This window comes from Anguilla anguilla, chromosome 1, assembly GCF_013347855.1.
Source record: "Anguilla anguilla isolate fAngAng1 chromosome 1, fAngAng1.pri, whole genome shotgun sequence".
NCBI classification, from domain to species: domain Eukaryota; kingdom Metazoa; phylum Chordata; class Actinopteri; order Anguilliformes; family Anguillidae; genus Anguilla; species Anguilla anguilla.
The window spans coordinates 17,311,073-17,331,927 of record NC_049201.1 but is presented as its reverse complement, the minus strand read 5'-3'; the positions used below and the strand labels follow the sequence as shown (position 1 = coordinate 17,331,927).

At 41.5% G+C, this 20,855-nt stretch overlaps 2 protein-coding genes across 18 annotated transcripts in view; one reads left to right on the top strand and one right to left on the bottom strand.

Moving 5' to 3' along the window:
- Positions 1-1,368, bottom strand: part of LOC118228062 (ryanodine receptor 3) — a 126,414-nt gene extending 125,046 nt beyond the window's left edge. For 15 of the 16 annotated variants that reach the window (XM_035419286.1, XM_035419304.1, XM_035419348.1 and 12 more), the window contains exon 1: positions 1,073-1,367. In XM_035419286.1, the coding sequence (XP_035275177.1) occupies positions 1,073-1,120 (48 nt within the window). In that variant the 5' untranslated portion in view covers positions 1,121-1,367. Of the gene's footprint in view, positions 1-1,072 lie in introns of all 16 variants that reach the window. The other variant, XM_035419331.1, reaches the window with a different exon arrangement.
- Positions 1,369-5,849: 4,481 nt separating this feature from the next.
- LOC118210157 (formin) overlaps positions 5,850-20,855 on the top strand; it is a 77,488-nt gene continuing 62,482 nt past the window's right edge. For both annotated transcript variants that reach the window (XM_035386128.1, XM_035386113.1), the window contains exons 1-2: positions 5,850-5,980; positions 8,144-9,971. In XM_035386128.1, coding sequence (XP_035242019.1) covers positions 8,255-9,971 — 1,717 coding nt within the window. In that variant the 5' untranslated portion in view covers positions 5,850-5,980; positions 8,144-8,254. The remainder of the gene's footprint in view (positions 5,981-8,143; positions 9,972-20,855) is intronic.

Here is a 20,855-nt window from a genome sequence, read left to right as displayed (position 1 = left end):
AATTCCATATCTAAGCAAAGCGTCATACAAAATCAATGATATCCACACAAAATATTACGTGAAAAAGGCAAATTAGCAAAGGTAGTACCCAGCCACCAAATAAAGACATATAGCCCTCTTAATGTGTACTGACTTGTATGGCTCTACTACTGAGTAAGGCGCCGTAATTGCAGGTGTGCAATAATGATCTTAAACAATTAGGGCCAATCAAATAATACGGGCAATACACTAACATACATGCAAACGCATTAAATATATCTGACATATCGTATCACATTTGCGTGATTCATATCGAACAGTAAAAATAGAAACGTCTATAAGAAGCCCTTATGTGAACAAAAATGGTCAAAGTCGCATATTCGCTCCAGGCACACCAAAGCACCAGAGGTACAGCGACGTCTGAAGAAATTAGAGGCAGAAAGCATAGCCGCTGTCAAAATTATAGCGGCGATCACTAACGTCACACTTGTTACCAAGTGTCCGCGCTGTTCTGTTACAATAACACACACATCGAAGTGTTATATGAATATTACGCCTTTCGTTTCTCTCAATAAACATGACAAGTTCAACTTTTCTACGATAACTAGAGGTGAAATCTATTGTTCTAGCAAAAGAAGACGGCAAACTTTTATTTGAATCCCAAACCAAAAAACGCACCATGTGAGCAGCGAGTTAAATAATAAAACGACAGATGATATTGACAGTAACTTGGCTATCCAGTTCGTGCGCATTTATAATCCGTACAAGACAAGTTGCGACAATCACAACGAACGATGCGCAAAACAAAAGGATTGCCCTTTAGCCAAACCAGGAGGAACGCACGAGAAACAGGTATCATGGGCGCAACATTTCACTTAAAATGTCCACTGAAAGAGACGTCGCAATTCATTAGTTTTGGAATTTGTATGGAACCGGATGATGCTTAAGCATTTGTTGTATTGGACAAAAAATCGTGTCCACGGGCTTGCTTATAGCGAGGCTGCACTGACATAGACAAAGGAATACAAGACAATTACCTTAAGTACGCTGCGGTTTTCAACATTTGCTAAATTAAATTAGCGGAATTACTTACAGTTCTTAAGAACTGAATTTCATCCTCCCCTTCTCCACCTTCAGCCATGGCTGTTGAGGAGCCTGCTTAGACTCTGATAGCCTCCACTGTCGGCTTGCAGCACCGTGCTGCTGCTCCTCTCTCCAAACGATATTAGCATATAGCTAATCCACAGCCATATAGGGGAGCCCGGGCAAACCTACTGCACTGCAGCCTGTCACTCAAGCCTGCTCACTGCCAATGCCAAGGGTGCCTTTCTCGAGGGGACAAGCGAACATCAGCTCTCGGTGATGCTGATGCAAAATAAAGCGTATTCTTGCAGTCAAAATATGGCACTGGGGTCTGATCTCTGACGTCACTTCTGGCGTTTATTAGTGCCAAGCTAAAAGTGATCTCCACTTTAATTGCAAAGATTTTACCCACGCCGCTGAAGAATAGCTCTCTCCTCCAATTAATGGCAGGACACCTACAGTATACTGCATCAGTAGCTAAATAGCCTCATGAAAAAAAAATGCAGGACATTTTGCATCTAAGGGCATGAAGTTTATACGGTTGAATTAATAGTAGATTAATATTAGCACGTAGGAAAGTTACATTTGGGTGATGGCTTAGACTGATAGATAGATAGATAGATAGATAGATAGATAGATAGATAGATAGATAGATAGATAGATAGATAGATCACATAATACATGGTGTTAAACTGTAAATATTGCAGGTTGACCCAGAATATGACTTCTGCAGTGCAAATATACAGTACAGTTCTTAAGCTGTCAATAGTTAAAATAATAAAGTTATTGTTCAAGCATAGGCTACACCAAACATAGGCTAAAGCTATGACATATAGCTTGCAGAAGTAAAATCCTAATTGAATTATACACTCATTTGTCCATTAAGTTAGACAGCAAGTTCCTTATATGTTCTTCTATTCTAAAGTAACATGAGAAATGCACTATGTGCAAACGACCTGCCCATATCTACTTTCAAAGTGAAGTAGATTGGGTAGTCAGAAGAAGTTTGCTGAAAGTGACAGGACACAATAAGTCTTACCTCACAGATTAAGAATCTGTCATGTGGACTGCTTGTTATTCATTTGTGTGTTTGATTAATGAACCATACTTTCATATGTTTAGTTTTACAGTTACTTGAGAGACCCTTGTATCACTGTTGCATAATAACATTTGACAAGGTATATCTACCTGTACTTTTTGTCTAAAAAATAAAATAAATAATAAAAATAAAACTGTTGCCAAATGTGTACTGTACATTCCATGACAGTTCATTTAAAAGGACAAAATAACCAGGAAATTCCTGATTTAGATTTGGTGCCAGTTCTTCTTTTGCAGAATTACAGGCACCAGGGGGCCAGCAGCAGTCGCCAGAGTGGCCAAGGAGACTGTATGGCTGTGCCCACATGGTTCAGGGGACAAGGCATGAGAGTCAGTTGGGGATTCCGCCACCCAGCTGGTGATCATGTGACCAACATGGGAGTTAGAGAGCAAAACTGGATAGCATAGAAGCCAGCTGTTCCTATTTATGTTCGGAGAAAGCTCATCTGAGCCAGTTGGATTCACTGTGGTCTCATTGCAGAGATACTAAGTAGCCTACATATAAGCTTGTGGGTAAAGGCAAACAACAATTTTTCTGCTTTGAATTCTGAAATGTGGCAATACGAGAAATTGGATTTTCAGACTGGGTTCTGACGTTAGCTCAGATAATAATATACATCGATGGCGCACACATAGCTGTAAAAGTAGGCTAGTCTAGGTATATCAGAATTATTTTATATGATTTATTTGAGACAATGTCGTTATTAAAGTTACACCAAATGCACATTATCTCCCATTTACTAGTACTGGAGTTATTTTAATATATATCAGAAAAGTCCGTTGTCAAAAAGGATGCCTCGCAAACGGATCAAAGAGTTGAGGTTGCAAAACGAACATTCATTCTCGGGCCTCTGCTGCTCCCCAGCGGTTTTGTGTGAGATCTTCGAGCGCAGCCCTTTTGAGCCGCATTTCGTTTTCTTCAACAAAAAAAAAGGCAAGACACAGGCAGCCTAGTGTACGTGCAATTACTGTATGTAAGAATGCGTCGCGGCGTTCGCTAGATATAGCGAAAGAACCAGTATTATTAGTGTACAGTTATTGTATGCAATAGCGTATTTATATATAATTCATGTCGGTTAGCGAACACTGTCAATCAAGGCCTACCATACGAAATATCCCTGCCGTGTGAGGTTCGGTACTGTTCATCCTCAGCTCATTAGATCATGCGTTGGGGCTTTAATCTTCATGCATTGCTTTCCAATTAAGTGTTTATCTAGATCACTGTTCATTTAGTGTCCATAATCAAACATATGGAAAGCATGCCGAGGCATGAGCACCAGACTAACTCTGAACCAAGCATGGTATAAATTGATCTTACTCAACCTTGTGTTAGCCTTATCTGATGTAACTATTTCTACCAATAGGAGCACGATGTCAGTCTGAACACATGATAACTAGAGACAGTGACATCTTATCACACAGGATGCGGGAGAGGTCAAACCTTTAGTGTAGGCCTAGATATGCCTTCCTCAGGAGATGGAGACCATGAGATCGAATCTTGATGTTATGGGACTAGTTGGCATGAAGAGGATGCCAAAAAACCCTTTATTCCAAAAGCCTCAGATATGTCCTTTGCAAGGCAGTTCATTCAGAAGAGAGAAGCATTAGGCTAGTACAGCTATTACACTGTATTTGAAGGTTAACAACTTCAGAAATGCACTATAACTGAGGCACACTGTTTACAAAATCATTTTTTGGTCATGCATGGCTATACAACAAGAGCAACCACTGCATATGACATGGGCCTGTGCCAATTCAGTCCCACTAAAAACATATTAATACACAATCTGGATAATCACTTATGAACAGTTTTCAGCATAATTATTAATAGCTACTACGTGCCGTTGCAATTCACCTTGAGGAATGTGAGACCTACTACACATAGGAAACAAATGCATGTTGTGCTTATACTATATGAAAAGTGGAAGTTCAGTTCTCGCTGAACAAGTAAATATCATGTGAACAAAATGTGTGTCCTTTGCTGCCCTCTTATGGAATCTTAGTGATTGAAATATAGCGTTCTGTTGAAATACAGCCTCTAGTGGTAGATTTATTTTTTGTTAAACAAAGTAAATGTAGTAGGTTCTGCTGTATGATGTACTGTATTTGTTGTACATTTGGTACATTTTTAAACCTGATGTAAGATGAGTAAGTTTGTGCATTGGAAGAGTACATTCGTTCAGTACATCTCAAATGCAGTCTTTATTGGTGACTCAAAAAGGACAATGTGTGACTCATGGGGAGGAAAAAAGTTAAAAACACATAATCATTGTTGTTTTTGTTTCTGTTATGTTTTTTTTACTCATTAGATAATATGAGGTTGGCAATCAAAAGGAACACAATGCAGTTATTATTATAAAGACAACTATAGCCCAGTATTTTGAGGGGTACTAATTTCCTGTAACTACTTTCCTGGTCTGCATACATCATCAGCAATGTGATATTTACCTCAATAAAACAAATACAACATGCATAAAATGATTTCTTTTTGTTATGGTCATTTTTTGTTCACGTCATGTACATAACATACTTTGAAAAGGAATCAAGGTTAATGCACTCAGAAGAAAAATAGCTGCTGTTGTCTTTGTTGATTCCATTTAAAGAGGCATGAAATAGGAGAATCTAGCAAGACTAATAAGAAATGATGAAATGTGCTCAGCTTCACACAGTGACACAAAAAGTTCACTTTGTCAAGAACATTAGCAATAATTTATTCACGAGAATGTACTGATTAGTAGGCCTATGGTTAAAATGAGAATAACTGAACTGTTAACTATTGGTAGGCCTGAAGACAACCAGTGCAGATGACTGTCAATGGGTTGGTATCGGGGTTAAGGTTCCAGGCTGTGGGGAAAGGGAAATAGTCAGGACAGCTGTATACTGTAGGTTAGGGATAGTTAGCCTGCAGCTCGATGCCACAGTGATCAAGGAATCAGTTGTTCATCCTTGCTCAATTGTGCAATCACTGGATGTGTCAAAAACACAAATTCTATGCTGAAGGCTTCTGCTAAAATATCTCAATTTATTGCAAAGCCTTGGGTTCAGGGAACCAATGTACCATTGATCAGCTGTTTGATATAAAACAATGAGGCAAAAGAAAGATGCTCTGAACAGTCTATTTTTTAAAATGCAAACGATACTAATAATAAAAATGTTTGCTGTTGCAAAGCATCCATACAGTGTGAATACAGTACATAATTTTATTACCATATTTTATTTTGTATTTTGTCACCTTGGATCTTTCATGTTACTATTTGGTTTTATTTTTAAAAAGGTGAAATTGCCTTTAAAATTGATCCATATGGGTTATAGTTAACTAATCAACTGCCTTTGAATATAGTAGCTATAGAATGCTACTATATGCTGTGTTTAAGTTGTCATTGTATTTGCCCTTGTCACCTGTCCTCAGTTTGATCCGTTCTCACACAAAATGATTAGGTGTTATTAATATTACTCACAAAACCGAATTGGTTCTTCTCTATTACTATTCTTTCTCAGTATTCTAGCAGTTCGGCGCTCTACGCGTCTCCAGCTACTTTTCAGGCTGAATAACAAACAGAAGCATCGCTTTTCCTTATATTTTCACTGCCTACAATTTTGCAGCTGTAATTTATCCATGCCTTCTTCCCTGTATCACGATACTTCTGGTTTGGATAATTTTTCGGCGCTCCAATCGGAGCTGTCCAAAGGAACTCTCGGCTTTCCGAATGGCTCTGGCCCTTGCCTGTCAATAGCGGAGAGCGCTGTCCTCTGAGAGGCAACAGTGAAGACTGGCAGGACAGAGCAGATCTGAGAATTCATCTGAGTGCGAGTACAGAATGTAAGTACTGACATACATGTTTTTGTTGAAAACACCTGTCTGCTTCAGGTGAGTCTCTAGGAGGGTTTTCGCGTCTATATACATTCCCGCATATTTTGCGATAGGATCGTAGCACGCGCATCTGCTAGGATGCGCGTGCAAAGTTATAATGCCGCACTGTTTTTTTTTTCCGGGTATTATATTAGTGGCGGATGCACTTAGAAGCATCTTTGGATGCAGTTTGGTCAGAGGACTGTGTGAAATAGTCATTTTCCACTATTCCGTAGTGTGCATCCATAGATTTTTAGCGTTTACGTAGGTTAGCATATTACCTACACAATACGTAGCCTGTACAACCTATGTCTGCGTTGCGAACAGACGGGCTAGAAATTGTTATAATTTATGTCCTACAACTTAAGAAAAGAATTGTCCTATTGAAAAAATGTTTATAATTCCAATTACACGCACGTTTTGTGTAATATAAATTAAGTGTAGAATTTGTGCTATTTACGGTAATGAAAATCACATTTCCGTTCCATCTGAAGCATCTCCTTGTGGGACCTTTTTGCTGCAGCTTGTGAAATGTTGATGCCTTTTGGTTGGCTAAAGCGAATATCATATTCTTTAAAGGGTTGTTATGGAAATGATTAAGCTATGGCTATATTAGAACGCTGAACGTTGTTGGTAGTACTTTTACGTTTGTGTTTGGGTAGCATATAGTAGAACCATTCATTGCCATCATTCTCCTGTTTGTAATACATACTGTAGCCATAGTTCCCAGAGGACACGAAAACTATAATTAGACCTACCATTTATTTATAACAGCCATACCGCATTTAACAAGAGCGGCTGCAGTGATGCATAAAATGAAATGCACGGACAAACTTTTGCTGCACGTAATTGTTTTTGCATTTTGTTGCAGGCTATATGGTGCATATTCTGAGCAGAATTAACTCATTTTTTAAAACTGAAATGTATTTAATTTTCATATTAAGTTATTATTAGTCATATATAGGCTATGGAACTCACATAACTAAATTAACTTGCACAGTATTACGCAGATATATATATATTTTTTATATACTACTGTGGACCTGTTACTATTATGTAAATACAGTATACAGTATTTGGTTGCAGTAGGCCTGTGTTGCATTTCCATATGTCTGCATTCTCCAATGATGTAAAACAATTTTAAAGTGATAGTACTTTGGTAGGTGTCTGGCTGAGAAAGAAATTATCAAATCAGATGAATCTATTGTGCGGACAGAATGTCTTTGTACAACCTGAATGAAAATAAATGCTGCTGTTGATGTGCTGACATTTTTCTGTCTTTATTTGTGTGCTGGAAGAGACTGCTTAAGATATTAAAATTACAAATCATATTGTCTATATAAATATATATAAAGCAGCATTTTGTAGTTTGCATCTAGCGATCCTGTGAGAGAAGGCAGGCCTGTTCAACAAGCAGAGGCAGGACAGGCTTTCTCAGCTATAGTCTCGCCCACATGTACCCCCATTTTTTATCTCTCTGTAACTGGATTTCAGGTTCCTGATGTGCGCTAAGCTTGTTAGCAGAGACTTATTCAGTGTCTGTTTGAAATCAACTTGTGAAATTTCAGAATAGCAACCGAGCAGCCAATTTTTTTAGGTGTGTGTGTGACTCATTCTCACGCTGCTATAGCAGTTTTCTTTTTTCTGCAATCGCCTTTTTATCTGGCACAATGGTGATGGTCCTTTAAGTGACCTGTAGCCTGCTGAGTAATTATGTTCTATAGAATATATTGTAGAAAGTAAGTGCTTTACTGTTTACGTGTTTGTGTGGCACAACAAGAATTAAAGGGAAGTTAAACATGAAATTAAAGCATTTATCCATAGCAAGAGAGATGTATTTAAGATTTCCAGTAGCTCTTTTTTTCTCCTTCTGTATTGAGCCGGGATCTTTTACCATATAAAGTTCAATGGCTGTATTGATCTACAGGAAAAGAGTGCTGGGTTGCTCTGTATTTTCTTTGTCACTTAAGCTTTTTTATAGTTTGGTGCACAATGCAGTAAATTATAAAAAGACGCAATTATTTATTCAGAATGACAGTGTCGCGTCATTCTGAATAAATAAGTCAGTGTCAAGAAAGGCTGCTGATGTATTTACGGCCTGTTCAGTAACGGCCTCTTCTTCGTTTCTGACAGGAGCTCAATAGTCCGGAAGATGGACGCCGAGTGCTTCGAAGGCTCCTCCTCTGCCCTGAGCTCAGTGCCAAAAGCAGGGCACTCCAAAGACTGATCACTTAATTAAAGTGAATGAATAATAAGATGGCGCCCACCATGGAGGGCTCACATACCGTCCTGCAGCTGCACAGACCCATCCGGGAGCTCAGCCGCGTCAGCCTATACGTCCCTGCTGCGAGGAGGCAAAGGTTCACGTACAAGGGCGGGGCTCTGTCCAGGGCCCAGCCCACTAATAGCCATGACCAGACGGGGGAGGAGAGAGCAGGAGCAAAACAGAAGGGCCAGTCTTGCAAGAATGCATGCGAGAGCCAGAACTCCAGGGAAGCAACAAAGGGCGCCATTGCCGAGCTCCACCGGCTCGCGGCTGAGCACCACCAGTTGCTGGCTGACCTCTTCGCTCTGTGTGCCGACTGTGCCGCCAGGGTCAGGATGGGCAACCAGGACGGAAAGCCCCTGGATTACGAAGACTGTGGGGTGAGACCACCTGTGGAGATTTTGAGCAGCAGCAACCTGCAGCACTCCCTCGCCCTTTCCCCTGAGTACAAGAGGGCTGTCTCACGGACTCGCAAGCTGAAGAAACTGGGAGTGAAGAAGACTGACAGCGCAGAAGAGTTCCTGCAGAGCAAGATGAAGAAGAAAGTAAAGACCCCCAAGATGGTCTCTGCACGGCCAAAGGAGGCTATACCAGGGGTCCAGTCACCACAAGATGTGAAGAGCCAGGGGACCTCTTGCTCCACACTGGGGTTTGACACCTCTGGTATGGGCTCCTATGCCAGCATGGCCAGCGGTGGCAACCTCGCTACGGAGGAGAACCTCCACGCCACTCAGGAGAGTTGGGAATTCATGGACGCCCACAACCTTGAGCCGGACATGGACCTCTGCAGTGAGCTCTCGGAATACGACAACGAGCTCTACCTGGGCTATGGTGTGACCTCCAGCTTCCTGGAGGAGGTGCAGGACCAAATCCGACAGGAGCAAATGCTGAGTGGGAGCAACCTACGCCCTTTTTTTAGCCAGAGCGATGTTCCCAAGCAGGAGGAGTCCCCTGTAAAGTCAGCACACCAGCTGTACGACCAGATCAGCAGGAGAGATGCAGGGGTACGAGTGGTGGCCAAGGTGCAGGAGGCAGAGGGGGTGGTGCAGTGGGTCAGTCACACAGGCTCGCACGTCGCCTCCAACTCCTCACAGCTTTCATCCTCCATGCCTCTGGAGCCACAGGCAGCTCTCCCTTCTGAGGATCAGGTAGCACAGGGTGAGGTGCTGATGAAGCACCTGTACAAGGGACTGCAGGCAGGCAACCTGGAGGAGCTTGAGGAGTGGAGGGGGCAAGGGGGAAGTGCTGTTTTTGGTGATCCCTCGGGATCTCTGCACCTAACCCACCAGCGCCCTGCCGATTCGACCCCGGGCCTTAAATCGGGGTCTTCAAAGAGCCCTTCCTCGCCTTCTCTTTCGGGGGTCTTCAACAACTCCTATCCCGTCACAAACAGCCTGCAGAGCATGTCTCCTGTGCTCTCGCCCCTGTCCTCCAAGCTCCCCAGCCCTCAGCTCAACCACCGCATCGTTCTGTTGCCCGAGGAAGATGGGGGCCTGGACAGGGGTGACAGGAAATGGGCGCAGGGGGCCCCCTCGTCCCTCGACAGCGGACACGAGCCCAAAGTCACCACGGAGGTCATTGATAAAAACGGCAACAAAAGGACCATTACACGTCTGGATTTGAACCTCTCCAGGCAGGGGGGAGGCTCCAAGTGGACCACTCCCAGCACGACCGTGACCACGCCCTGTATCGCAGGTGAGTGACTGTTGCTGAATGCATGAGCACACCTCTTGCCTTTCATTGTTCTTTCTATACCCCACACATCCACCCAACACTTTTCCATGCTTAAAAAATTTCCTTACCCTGGGATCAATAGATATTGTTGGAGACTTTCTTGGAGCATTCAGGCTTTGAGAAAAGAAAATGAGCTTTGCTGAAGCATTGTGAAGTCTGAGCCTCTCCAAATTTGGATATATAACACCTGCAGAGCCTCTCCAAATTTGCATATATAACACCTGCGGAGATTTAAATGCAGTCAGGCTTGTGTGCTGGCTCCAGAACGTTCATGCCCTCTGAAAGAAGAGACTGAAGGTGTCTTTGAAGGTGCAGCACTGCAGTACATTGACTGCCAAACAGGTCTGTTATCAGTAACAAACAGAGACAAACAGCACTTTTCCAATAACATGCGCGCTAGACCCTGCTGTGCGCAGTGCATTACCCACAAATGTGTAAAACCTTGCACCGCCGATGGTTGTTGTGAAATACACGGCTGCATGCAGCGCTCCAGTCATTCGCTGATGATCTTATTTTAATTGGGGCGGCTTCCCGGCATCAAGCTGGGGGCTGACCCGATGTGCGTTCCCCGGCCAGCCATGTGACTCTCGGGTGAAAGGCGCCCAACGGAGTGCAGCCAAGTGGAGCAAACACGGATGAAGCTCCGAGTTGGAGATTGATGCCCCCTCCTGATTAATCATTATTAACTATTTCGGTAGGAGTCCCAGATCAAAGGCTCCATGTCAGTGTGCAGATCAAACACATTCTCTCCCATGAAAACAACTCAACTAAAGCCCTGCCAATTTGCCCACTTAGTGTTCCACACCTTAAAAACGTTCCCCAGAGAGTAGGAGGGAAGCAGAGACAGATGTCAGATTTGTACTGGCTGTCTGCATTCCCTTCATTGCAGGGAAAAGGATTAGGCTAGATAGAACTTACGGGTGTTTTAAGAAAAAGTGGACTTCCGAGTTGGAGGGCCGGAGATTAATTTTGGTAATCTGAGCTGGGTTGCATCGGCATTTTCACAACTAACCAGCCAGCAACCAACTCTACATGTAAGCAAAGCACCAATGCCTAGTTTAATTAAACACAGTGATATTCTCCTGTCTATGAATGAATGATACCCCCAATTTCTTGTCCCTTCTGGAGATAAAGCATCCCACCCTATTCCCCAAAGCCTCAGATTCTGACTGCTGATTTCCAGGCTGATCGAGAGATTTCATTTGTGGCCTCCCATCTCTCGGCGTCAGCGGCTGATCTCATTTCAGCTTGAGGACGGAAGAAACTGTCTTCCGTCTCACTCTACTCATTTTAAACAATGGCGATGGTTCACCAAGCCGGCTGATTGTGTCAGGGTCTGTCTTGTGCTTCGTTTTAAAGCAGTTACATCGTTATGCTATTTGACTGCATTAATGACCTGTATTCTTCCTATTCAGCTCCCTGTGATTGAGTTGACCTTTGTGTGACAGTGAATGAGCTTATTTATTACACTTTGTGTTATGGCAAAGGAATTTCAGAGGTGTCTGGATTCCAGTCAGTTTTTCAAATAATCCATATTTTAGTTAAGCAACTTAATTACAATGCCGAAGGGTATGCTCATCGTTACATTGCTCTCTTAGTGAGAAGTTTTGGAGCATAATTTCAAGTATTTTTGAAATGACTTGTACAGTAGCATATGCTAAATTCTATAGCTATATGTATGGATTCTCAATTTCATGCTTAAAAAAAACTTCCCAAAGCCTTTTATTTATCGGTCTTGGTCCAGCATTCTACAATGATCCAGCATTGTAGAATGCTGGATCATTGGATGCCATTTTATGATTAACTACATCAAATGAATCTGGCCATGCACTCTCAATACACTTAAGGCAAAGCCCACTTGACCTTAGGAACTTGTTATCATAGCATAGCCAAGATTTGTATGGGCTGATTTATCTGTGTCAAGATCGGGATCAAGTCCATACCTATAAACCCTTATGTTTAGCTCTGAAGGAAGTCCACGAGCAATGCTATTCAATATCATTCCACAAAATCTGCATTTATGATTAGACAATTTATAAATATGGTTAATGGCAAATATACTCTGACTAATGTGCAGGCTGCCAATGTCCAGTTGTATAATGTCGTGTTAATCGATCTTCAAGACTCATGACTTCGCTTGTGACTTGTAATGAGTGAGTTCTGGTAACGCTGCTCAGACAATGACTGCTTTTCATTGGTTTTACTGTGGCATCCGAATGTTTTGTTTGTTTTGAAATACCGAAACAGAGTATGCCGTCAGTTCCTTCCATGTCATTCTATTAGTGTAATTTGTGGGAGAGAAAAAGGCTCTTCACGGATATGCTGCAACATTGCCTTGCTCAGTAATTCAGGCCAAAAGTCAATGTGCAATAGCTTGGAAAAATACTCTGAGATCCTCCATGCATAGCGATCACTGTGGACCATTCGTAGAGATAGGCAATTATTTTGATCCTTTTTCATTTAGTTGGGTACAGTTGTCATCTGTCTGTTTCTGTTGTGTTGTAAAACAACAACAAAAAAAATGTATTTGAATATGCTCCGCTGACTCACATACTGTAAAGAGCAGGACTGACAAGATTCTACTCAGGGGAGGCAATAACACAGAATGTCAATGTTATTTTTACTTTGTATCTCTGTAGTTATTCAAAAAAGGATATTAGAATGCAGTAATGTAATTTGTTTGGTAGTTTGTATACTCCATGTACTAAATGCAGTCACAGTAGAGTTGTAGTTCAATAGCATGACTTCTCTTGAAGTCATGACATGAATGATATATGAAGATATATCACAAGCATGTGCTTTGCAGTTATATGATGATTATAGGCTTTAATTAATGGAAATCCGTGAACTTTCTGCCAGTGACAGAAAAAATGCCATTGCTGTAGGGTGCATCTGGCTGTTGGTATAAAAATTCAACTCACCACAGTATTTATCCGTCTTCTCCTGCTGCCTCATGTATGTAGAGAAGAATATGTATGTAGATTTAAGTTTTTTTTTTTCAATTTTTGATAAGACGTTGTTTTTTACAGAAATGATCTATCTTTGTCTTGTAATCTAAGTTAAGGCAGTGATAAGAGTTCTATTAAGAATATGTTTTTATGGAACTGTCGGTAACTCATGGTACACTTAGTTTTCCATTTTTGTAAAAAAATAAATACATTTTAAAAAAGCAGGCACAAATCTTGGTGCATTGTTTCCGGAAAAGTATTGTAGGCAACTTTCCAAAGCAATAACAAAACCTTCTTAACTGACCATTGATTGGCTAGGCCCCTTATTTGGCCAAAATGTCAGTGTAATGGATGACGTTATGCACTTTCCTGCAGAGTATGGAAGTAGCAACAAAGCAGCCACTCCAGTCTTACTGTGACTGTGTCAGCTTAAAAGCCCACAATTTAATATGGTTTTTTGGTTGTGTCCCAGTTGTGTTCAACAGTGAACTGGAGCAAGATTAGACCATAATTTGAATGCACTATTATGATTCTCATTGCATCAAACAAAGACTGCAACATTTCTGGCTGCATTTCCATACACAAAGGAATGTTTCTATGTGTTGTGTCAGGGAAAATATTAGGTTTACTGTTAACTGCTTCGTGACACTCATGAAAAAGATTGAGGATTTATTGCGCAATGATATTCAATTCTTCTATTACAATAATAGGCCATTAAAGTGCCTTTATATTTTTTCTGGCATTGTTTGGTCCAGAGAATTATGTTACATAAGTCTTCCAACATTCATATGAAAATATGTTTTAGCACTATCCATATTTAATCCTTAATGTGGAATATTGTTGTGGAGAAGGCAACATTGCATGCCTTAAATGATCATTGCATTGCCCATATCTAGAACAGAAACACGAGTAGCATAGGTATAAAAATCAAACAACAATAAGATGCTAACCTTAGTCACTCTCTGCACATACTGTACTTGGAGAGAGTTTTGTGTCAGTGAGGTAGTCTCACTAGATCCTCTACTGTCTTCTGGCAGTAAATGGAAAAAGTCTTTAAAAGTGCCTAAAATCACCAAAGTGAGATTCAGCTACCCTCTGGCATTTGTTAAAGAGCGTCTGTTTTCTTGGTTCACCTCACTACTGTAAATATAATTTGGCGATCCCCTGACAACTCTCTGCTAATCCTCAGGTTGGGATTTTCAGTTATTCCTGGGACATGTTCAATGTTTAATTATACCTGAAATGTTAACAAGGTCAAATTAAACAGACAAAGAAACTGGGGAAGGAAGAGCCTGCCCTTCATGGTTTTTATTCTGCCAGTGACCTCCAAATTTAGATCCCTTTAGATCCAGTTAGATCTCTTTAAACTCTGTTTGCTGGTCCCTGAATATGTTTTTGAATGAATGATGAATGATGGAGATGAAAGCGGGACTCATATCAACAGAACTGTGCAGCATTTGCCCCTGTTTAGGAAGTGAAAGGGTTTTAGAAATATAATAAATGGTGCCTTTATTATATTGAAAGTACAGAATGGATTATAGCTGGAGTATATCCCATAATTCCTATTTGCATTTTTGAATCAATCTTTATTTGTGCTACCATAAGGTTAGAGGAAAAGGTCACTGGAAACTTCCAAAACACAGTCAGAGGGGAAGTACATAAATGCAGTGCATAATAGAGCCTACTGTCTTGTCTTACACATGTTGCTCCCAATTATGAAGCTTGCAGTCATTCACCAACTGTTGGTACGCCAGTTTTTCATAATTGGCACCTAAAGTGGGCTTCTAGCAGACAGTTGAGATAAGGCAGTTCAGATGAAGATCAGCGGCTAAAAGAAGGAAATAGTGTTGGGTAATGAGGACTGAGGTAATGCCAATTTGCACATTGCTGTTGCTGATAGAATTTCAATCGGTGCACATTTGCTGAGTCTCATCATTAGTACTGAGTGTGTTGATAGGTTTCATTGGCAGAGGGGTTCAGTGTGCGCAGTGGAAGTGACTGTGGTTCTCACATTATTTCAAAGTGTTAATGAATGCCCTCTGGATGTACCCCCAAATGTACTGTAAGTAATATTCTTATTTTATAAACCAATTTTCCCAAGGAGTCACTCGAAACTGATCACACCAGAGAACAACTTGTTCGGCATCTCCATTTTGGCATCTAACAGGAAATGAACAGCACGCCGTACTGCTCCCTCAGCTGACCTAAACGATTAAGGACAAAGAGCAGTTCTTTGCAGATAACTATAGTGGTTTGTCAGTACAGTTTTGGGGAAGGAGGATTTGCTCTCTGTTTTGTTTGTCATAGCGATGCGGGAAGCACTATTGAATGGAGCTCTTTTATTTCTTCCCCAGGGATTTAACTGCAAAGTTGTAGTGGAAGATTGAACATTTTTATTCACATTCTCAGTTCTGTCTCTTGCACATACTGTCACTTAATACATTATGACATGCTGTGATAGAAAGGACATATGCTTGCTCAAAAGTTGAAACAGATAAACATTAGCCAACATTTGTTCTCAGTTTTTTTTACAAGTGAATTCTTTGGTAGAACAAAAGCAATAAAACGCATCTAATGTACCATGCCAAACAGATTAATCTTTCTTCCAGTTAGCTTTTGGAGTGTGGAACTTGTGCATAGACTCTCTGATTAAATGGGATGACATGCTGGTTTTTCTCTAAAGCAAAATAAAAATGGAAGGCGGGGGGGTGGTGGCAGGGGTGGAATTCCCTCGTTCAGTAACACTCTGTAAGCTCTTTGTCCTAGAAATAGAAAGGACAATATTTTTTCACGATGGAGTCGGTATGAAAAATGATTGTGTGAGGATCTGGTACACTACATTACTGATGTCTCCCTCAGGGCACTACGATACTCTCCATATTCATCTCCTCACCCGAATGCTGTAAGCCACAGCACTAATGACAGCAGTCAGGACAGCAGGAAAGAAGTGCGGGATCTGGAAGCATTCATGTTTTCAATTTAGGTTTATGGGTTTTCAAATTGGAATAACAACAGGATGGAAGGGTCAAAATTTCCAATAACAGAGATAAGTAATGTGAAACACGCAGGAGGACAAGACAAAACCTTATCAGCATAAGAAATTTGATTAGGTATGTGTGTGCGTGTGTGTCTGCGTGAGTGCGTGTGTGTGTGCTTGTGTGTGCGTGCATGAGTGCGTGCGCACGTGTGTGTTTGCAGAATAAATTTGCTATGTAACATGAGTTGATGAGAGCAGACAGTTTCAGCTCTTCTGTCATTGAGCTCTGGGAGCAGATGCTGCTGGTATTGTCCCTGACCTCCACAGACAGACAGCCCCCTGCCTGCCCTAATGAGATCCAAACCCAGGGCCTCTCATGAGCCAGGCCTCTGTAGCTCTTCAGAAAATCAGTCTGATCAGAGATTAGTTGAAGGGGAGCGAATGAGTGCCTGTGTGTGTATGCGCATGAGTGTGTGTGTGTGTGTGTGTGTGTGAGACCATTTGTGTGTGCATGTGATTTCATGCTTTTCAGCTCTCTCAAGGCCAGTAGAAAGAAAACCATATATATATTTTTTTTTCACTTGATAGTCTCTCTTATTGAGGTTCACCTCACTATTGTTGACATAATTTTATGATCCCCAGACTATTCTCTGCTAATCCACAGATCAGGATTTTCAGACATTCCTGGGACATGGTCAATATTTAATTACACTTGAAATGTTAACAAGGTCAAATGAAACAGAGACAAAATCTGGGGTGGAAGAGCCTGCCCTTCACGGTTTATTCTGCCAATAAGCTCCAAGTTTAGATCTCTGTAGACTCTGTTTGTTGGTCCCTGAATATTTAATCACCAGGGTTTAATTTCTTAACATACATTGGACACCATGAAGGATGGAGTTAAAACTGGAAAATACATCAACAGAAACATGAGACATTTGCCGCTGATTAGGAAGTGAGAGGGTTTTATACATATTGAATGGCACCTTTGTTATATTGAAAGTACAGACCATTTGTGTGTGCATGTGATTTTACACTTTTCAGCTCAATGAAAGACAGAAAGAAGAAACCCATATAATTATGTTTTTCAGTTAATGGTCACTTATGCAGTACCAGGATACATTTCATAAGGTTTTCTCGTATGTTGTATGCTATTTAGGAGATTGAATCTGCTATTGCATGCCAGAAAGGTAATGAAACAAATCTCTCAATCTAAGCTACTGGCGTAGGATGGGATAGCGTCTGTTCTTTTCTTTGGAAGGGGGAAATTTAACATATTTTTCAGCAGAAAATTTAAAGAGTGAACCCTGCATCAGTGAGTAGTGCAGAAAACAGTGGCTGAGTCAGATGTATTAAAGAGTATGCACACATGAGCTGCAGTGCTTGTGGCATACTGCTGCTGATTTCAATTGGGAGAAATAAGGTGACACATTATGGCAAAACGTATCACTCAGGTTGACTGTAACTCTTAACAATACACAGCTCCACTGTTACCCATTCTCACTGAGCCAAGGTTTCTAAAGGAGGATGTGTTTCTTAACCTACATACAGTTTGGTTCCACTGGGGGAAGTAACCCTCAGTCTTACAGTGTAACATGGAGAGCACAGGACCCAGTTCACTCAGTAGCATCAGAGCGGGGCGGCCGTTCGTCTCTCCATATCAGGTGGGCAGGATGAGTCCACACAACCGGCAGTGATTCATGACGACGTCTGCGGCAGTCTCAGCACATCTCCCTGTGCTTATGCCCGGCCCACGTTCTGATGTGCGCGGTCAGAATAATGCCCGCAGACCGTGCTCTGCACCATGGGATGAAAGTGAGAGAGTCCCTCCATTCCTGTCTCCATTGTCTGTCCGACAGCTGCTCACCTCTCACAGCCTGAATGGCAGCTTTTCCGACTGCAGGCGTGTCGATCAATCACAGCGCAAAAACGTTTCAGTGGTGAAATGGGATAGAAAGGTTTTGCCTGTAAGTTGGGTATTCTTGGTCTGTGGGGTTTGCCTGTTTGTGGGGTTGCTTGGTCTGTGAGGTTTGCCTGTTTGTGGGGCTGGGTCAGTTTTGCCCTGGAATCCCTGCTGTATGAGTCCAGAGAGGAATGTCAATGATACCGTTGATGCTAAAACCATTACCTGAGACTGGATCCCATCAGTTGCCATGCTGTCAACAAGAGAGTGAAGGCAGCATTGATACTATAATTCTTTTCCTTTTGACAGCAATGAAAAGACTGATTTCTTTAGCGATTTGAAATATTCAGTTTTTCTAATTCAGCCTACATTCATCTGGCTGTTATTATATCCCTTAGTATAGTTCACTACTATATAGACAAAGTCTTTATCTTAGTAAAAATGTTTTTGAGTAATTTCCAGGACTATATTTTAGAATTAACTAAGCTTGTCGAGTTTAAATGAATGAAAGGATATTTTTATACCGGCGGCAGATGTAGCTCTCATAATGGCACAGTGGCTCACGCATCCGCAGCAGCTGCGTTCTCCCTCCCTTGTGTGTTTCTGCACATGAGGGATCAGGCTCCAGCAAATGGAGAAGAGAAATGGCTGTGCTATAAACCTGTATGAGAGGGCACTATGGGAGCTGGGCCTTAATAATGTGAAGTAATGGCCTAGGAATCTTTGGACTTTTAAACACTGGGTTGTATGTTTGATTCTCATATCAGGCAATACTGGTTTATGGCTGTGAAAGCTACTTGAATTGTTATGTAATGTGTCACCTATGCAAAGCATCCTGGGATTTCCCATAAAATATTCAGTGGGAAAGTTCGTCTGCTGGGTCAAAAACCAGTGGCAGCTGCAATACCTTTTCTAGCCTTATGGTGGCAATGTTACTCAGTTTGGAAACTTTGTTACAGGTTTGTTATTTTAAAGCACAACATGACATACTCTCATGTGAATGTATTTAACATTAGCGGCGGTGAGAAAACACATGCATAACATCTGCTTTATGTTATGCCTGCCTATTGTTATTGTTAGTGTTTTTAGTGTTTATTTTAAAAGTGAGCCCTTTAAATTTGAATTTAACTGATATGTAAATGAGGCGTCATTCAGAAGTGAAGTGTGATCTCGGATTTGTGAGGGTAATGTACTGCCAGTGAGCACGTTAAAGGAGTTTTTCTGATCTAATTATGCTGTTGTCTCTTGAGCTGTGAATAAATTGAATAACGAAAAGACATTTGTGTGGTAATGTCGTTTCAAACAGTTTTAGTTTGAGAAACATAATCTGATATTGCCCTCACCCAGGAATTCAGTTTTTCCTTTTATGTTCAATTGGCAGAGGCGGCTACTTCTGAGGATATGCAAGGTTCCCTCTATTAGGGAGGATGAGAGCCCATCAAAAGCATACACTAAGGTCAGTTCAGAAAAACATGCATGGTTTCACTGGTTTCTTTGAGGATTTGAGTATAGACTGCCAGGAAGGGAGGCTGAGCCCTGAGCACTGACAGTGAGCCCTGAAGCCAGTCTCGCTAAGGCAGCAGTAGCGCACCGCCTCCTCTCTCCGTGTTGACATGGTGACTAACACTCAGCACAGATTATCAGCTGACTCTTTGTGGGAAGCTGAAATGCCTGGCGGGGGAAATAATTGCTCCTTCAGCGGAGAGAGAGAGGAATTGACGAGGTCGGGAGCAGAATGTAGCTCCGCTTTTGGCTTTGGACTAACTATGCAGTCAGCATTTTGAGGACTCCAGCTCCGAACCCGTTATGATACGTTATTATGATAGAGATTGCTAGCTCAGTCAGGCTTTTACATTGCATTTCTGTACAGTCTTTTCATACAGTACCTCTTCATAATATTTGTCTCCTGCTGGGTGCTTTCTATGAATGATTTGTATTCCAGTTTTCTGCTCTGATACTTCTATTGCAAGCAAAGGCAATAAATTCAAATATAACCCCTGTGAGTTTGCATTTTATTGTAATTTATTCGACTGTGGCTTTCATCTAATGTGTGGGCTCATTTATCCAGCTAAATGTATTTACAGAAGCAATCCCTGCTGAGCACTATGCCATACTCAAGGGTAGAGCATCAGTTGCTTCAGTGCTCAACAGGAGCTTTGAATTGGTTATTTTTAGAACAGAATCCTTTTCTCAGGTAAATGAAAGGCAGGGTTGCAGCTGTGAAACTATAATGGTTGTGTTGTTTGGTATTCTGTCAACCTAGAGATGTATGTCAGGTCTAGTTACCTGCCCTACTTCTCTCTCTCTTTCAGGCCGTTCTCCCAGAGCATCCCAGACCTCTCTCTCTCTCTCTCTCGCACTCTCTGTCTCCATCTCTCTCTCTCTCGCTCTCTGTCTCCATCTCTCTCTCTCTCTCTCTCTCTCTCTCTCTCTCTGTATCTATTCCTGTTGTGTGAGTACATCTCCTCAGGGATGATGATACCACACAAGTGTAGGTGCAGACTTTGTGTTTGTGCATCTGTGAGTGTGAATGTCAGTGTGTGGGATGTGTATATGGTAGGAGTGCACAGACAGAATTACTTTTTGAGTGTATGTGTTAGTGTGTTAGACTTTGTATGTGCATACATGTATGTGCACATTGTGGTGGAAATGTGTGTACAACAGAGAATGAAAAAGGGAATGTTGATGTATGTGCGTGTGATTGACCATGAGTGCCTGAGTATGCATGTATATGTACATGTGTGGGTATGTTTGTGTCCTCTGTTCATAGAGGGTAATGACATATGATGGGTTAAAAGTCTGGTATACAGATCTGGGTAAAAGAACGGCCTGCACTATTTGAAGCTGAGCAGTAAAGTAGAATACAAATTTAATCTCTACATCCAAAAGATAATCCTTCTTTATCAGTGTGTTTCTCCATCCACTAGGCCTTAAGTGAATCAGGAAATGGAGCACACATATTTGCTTTCGGACCATATATGTCAACATTTAATTGGCTGTTCATACCTTGGCTGTCTCCC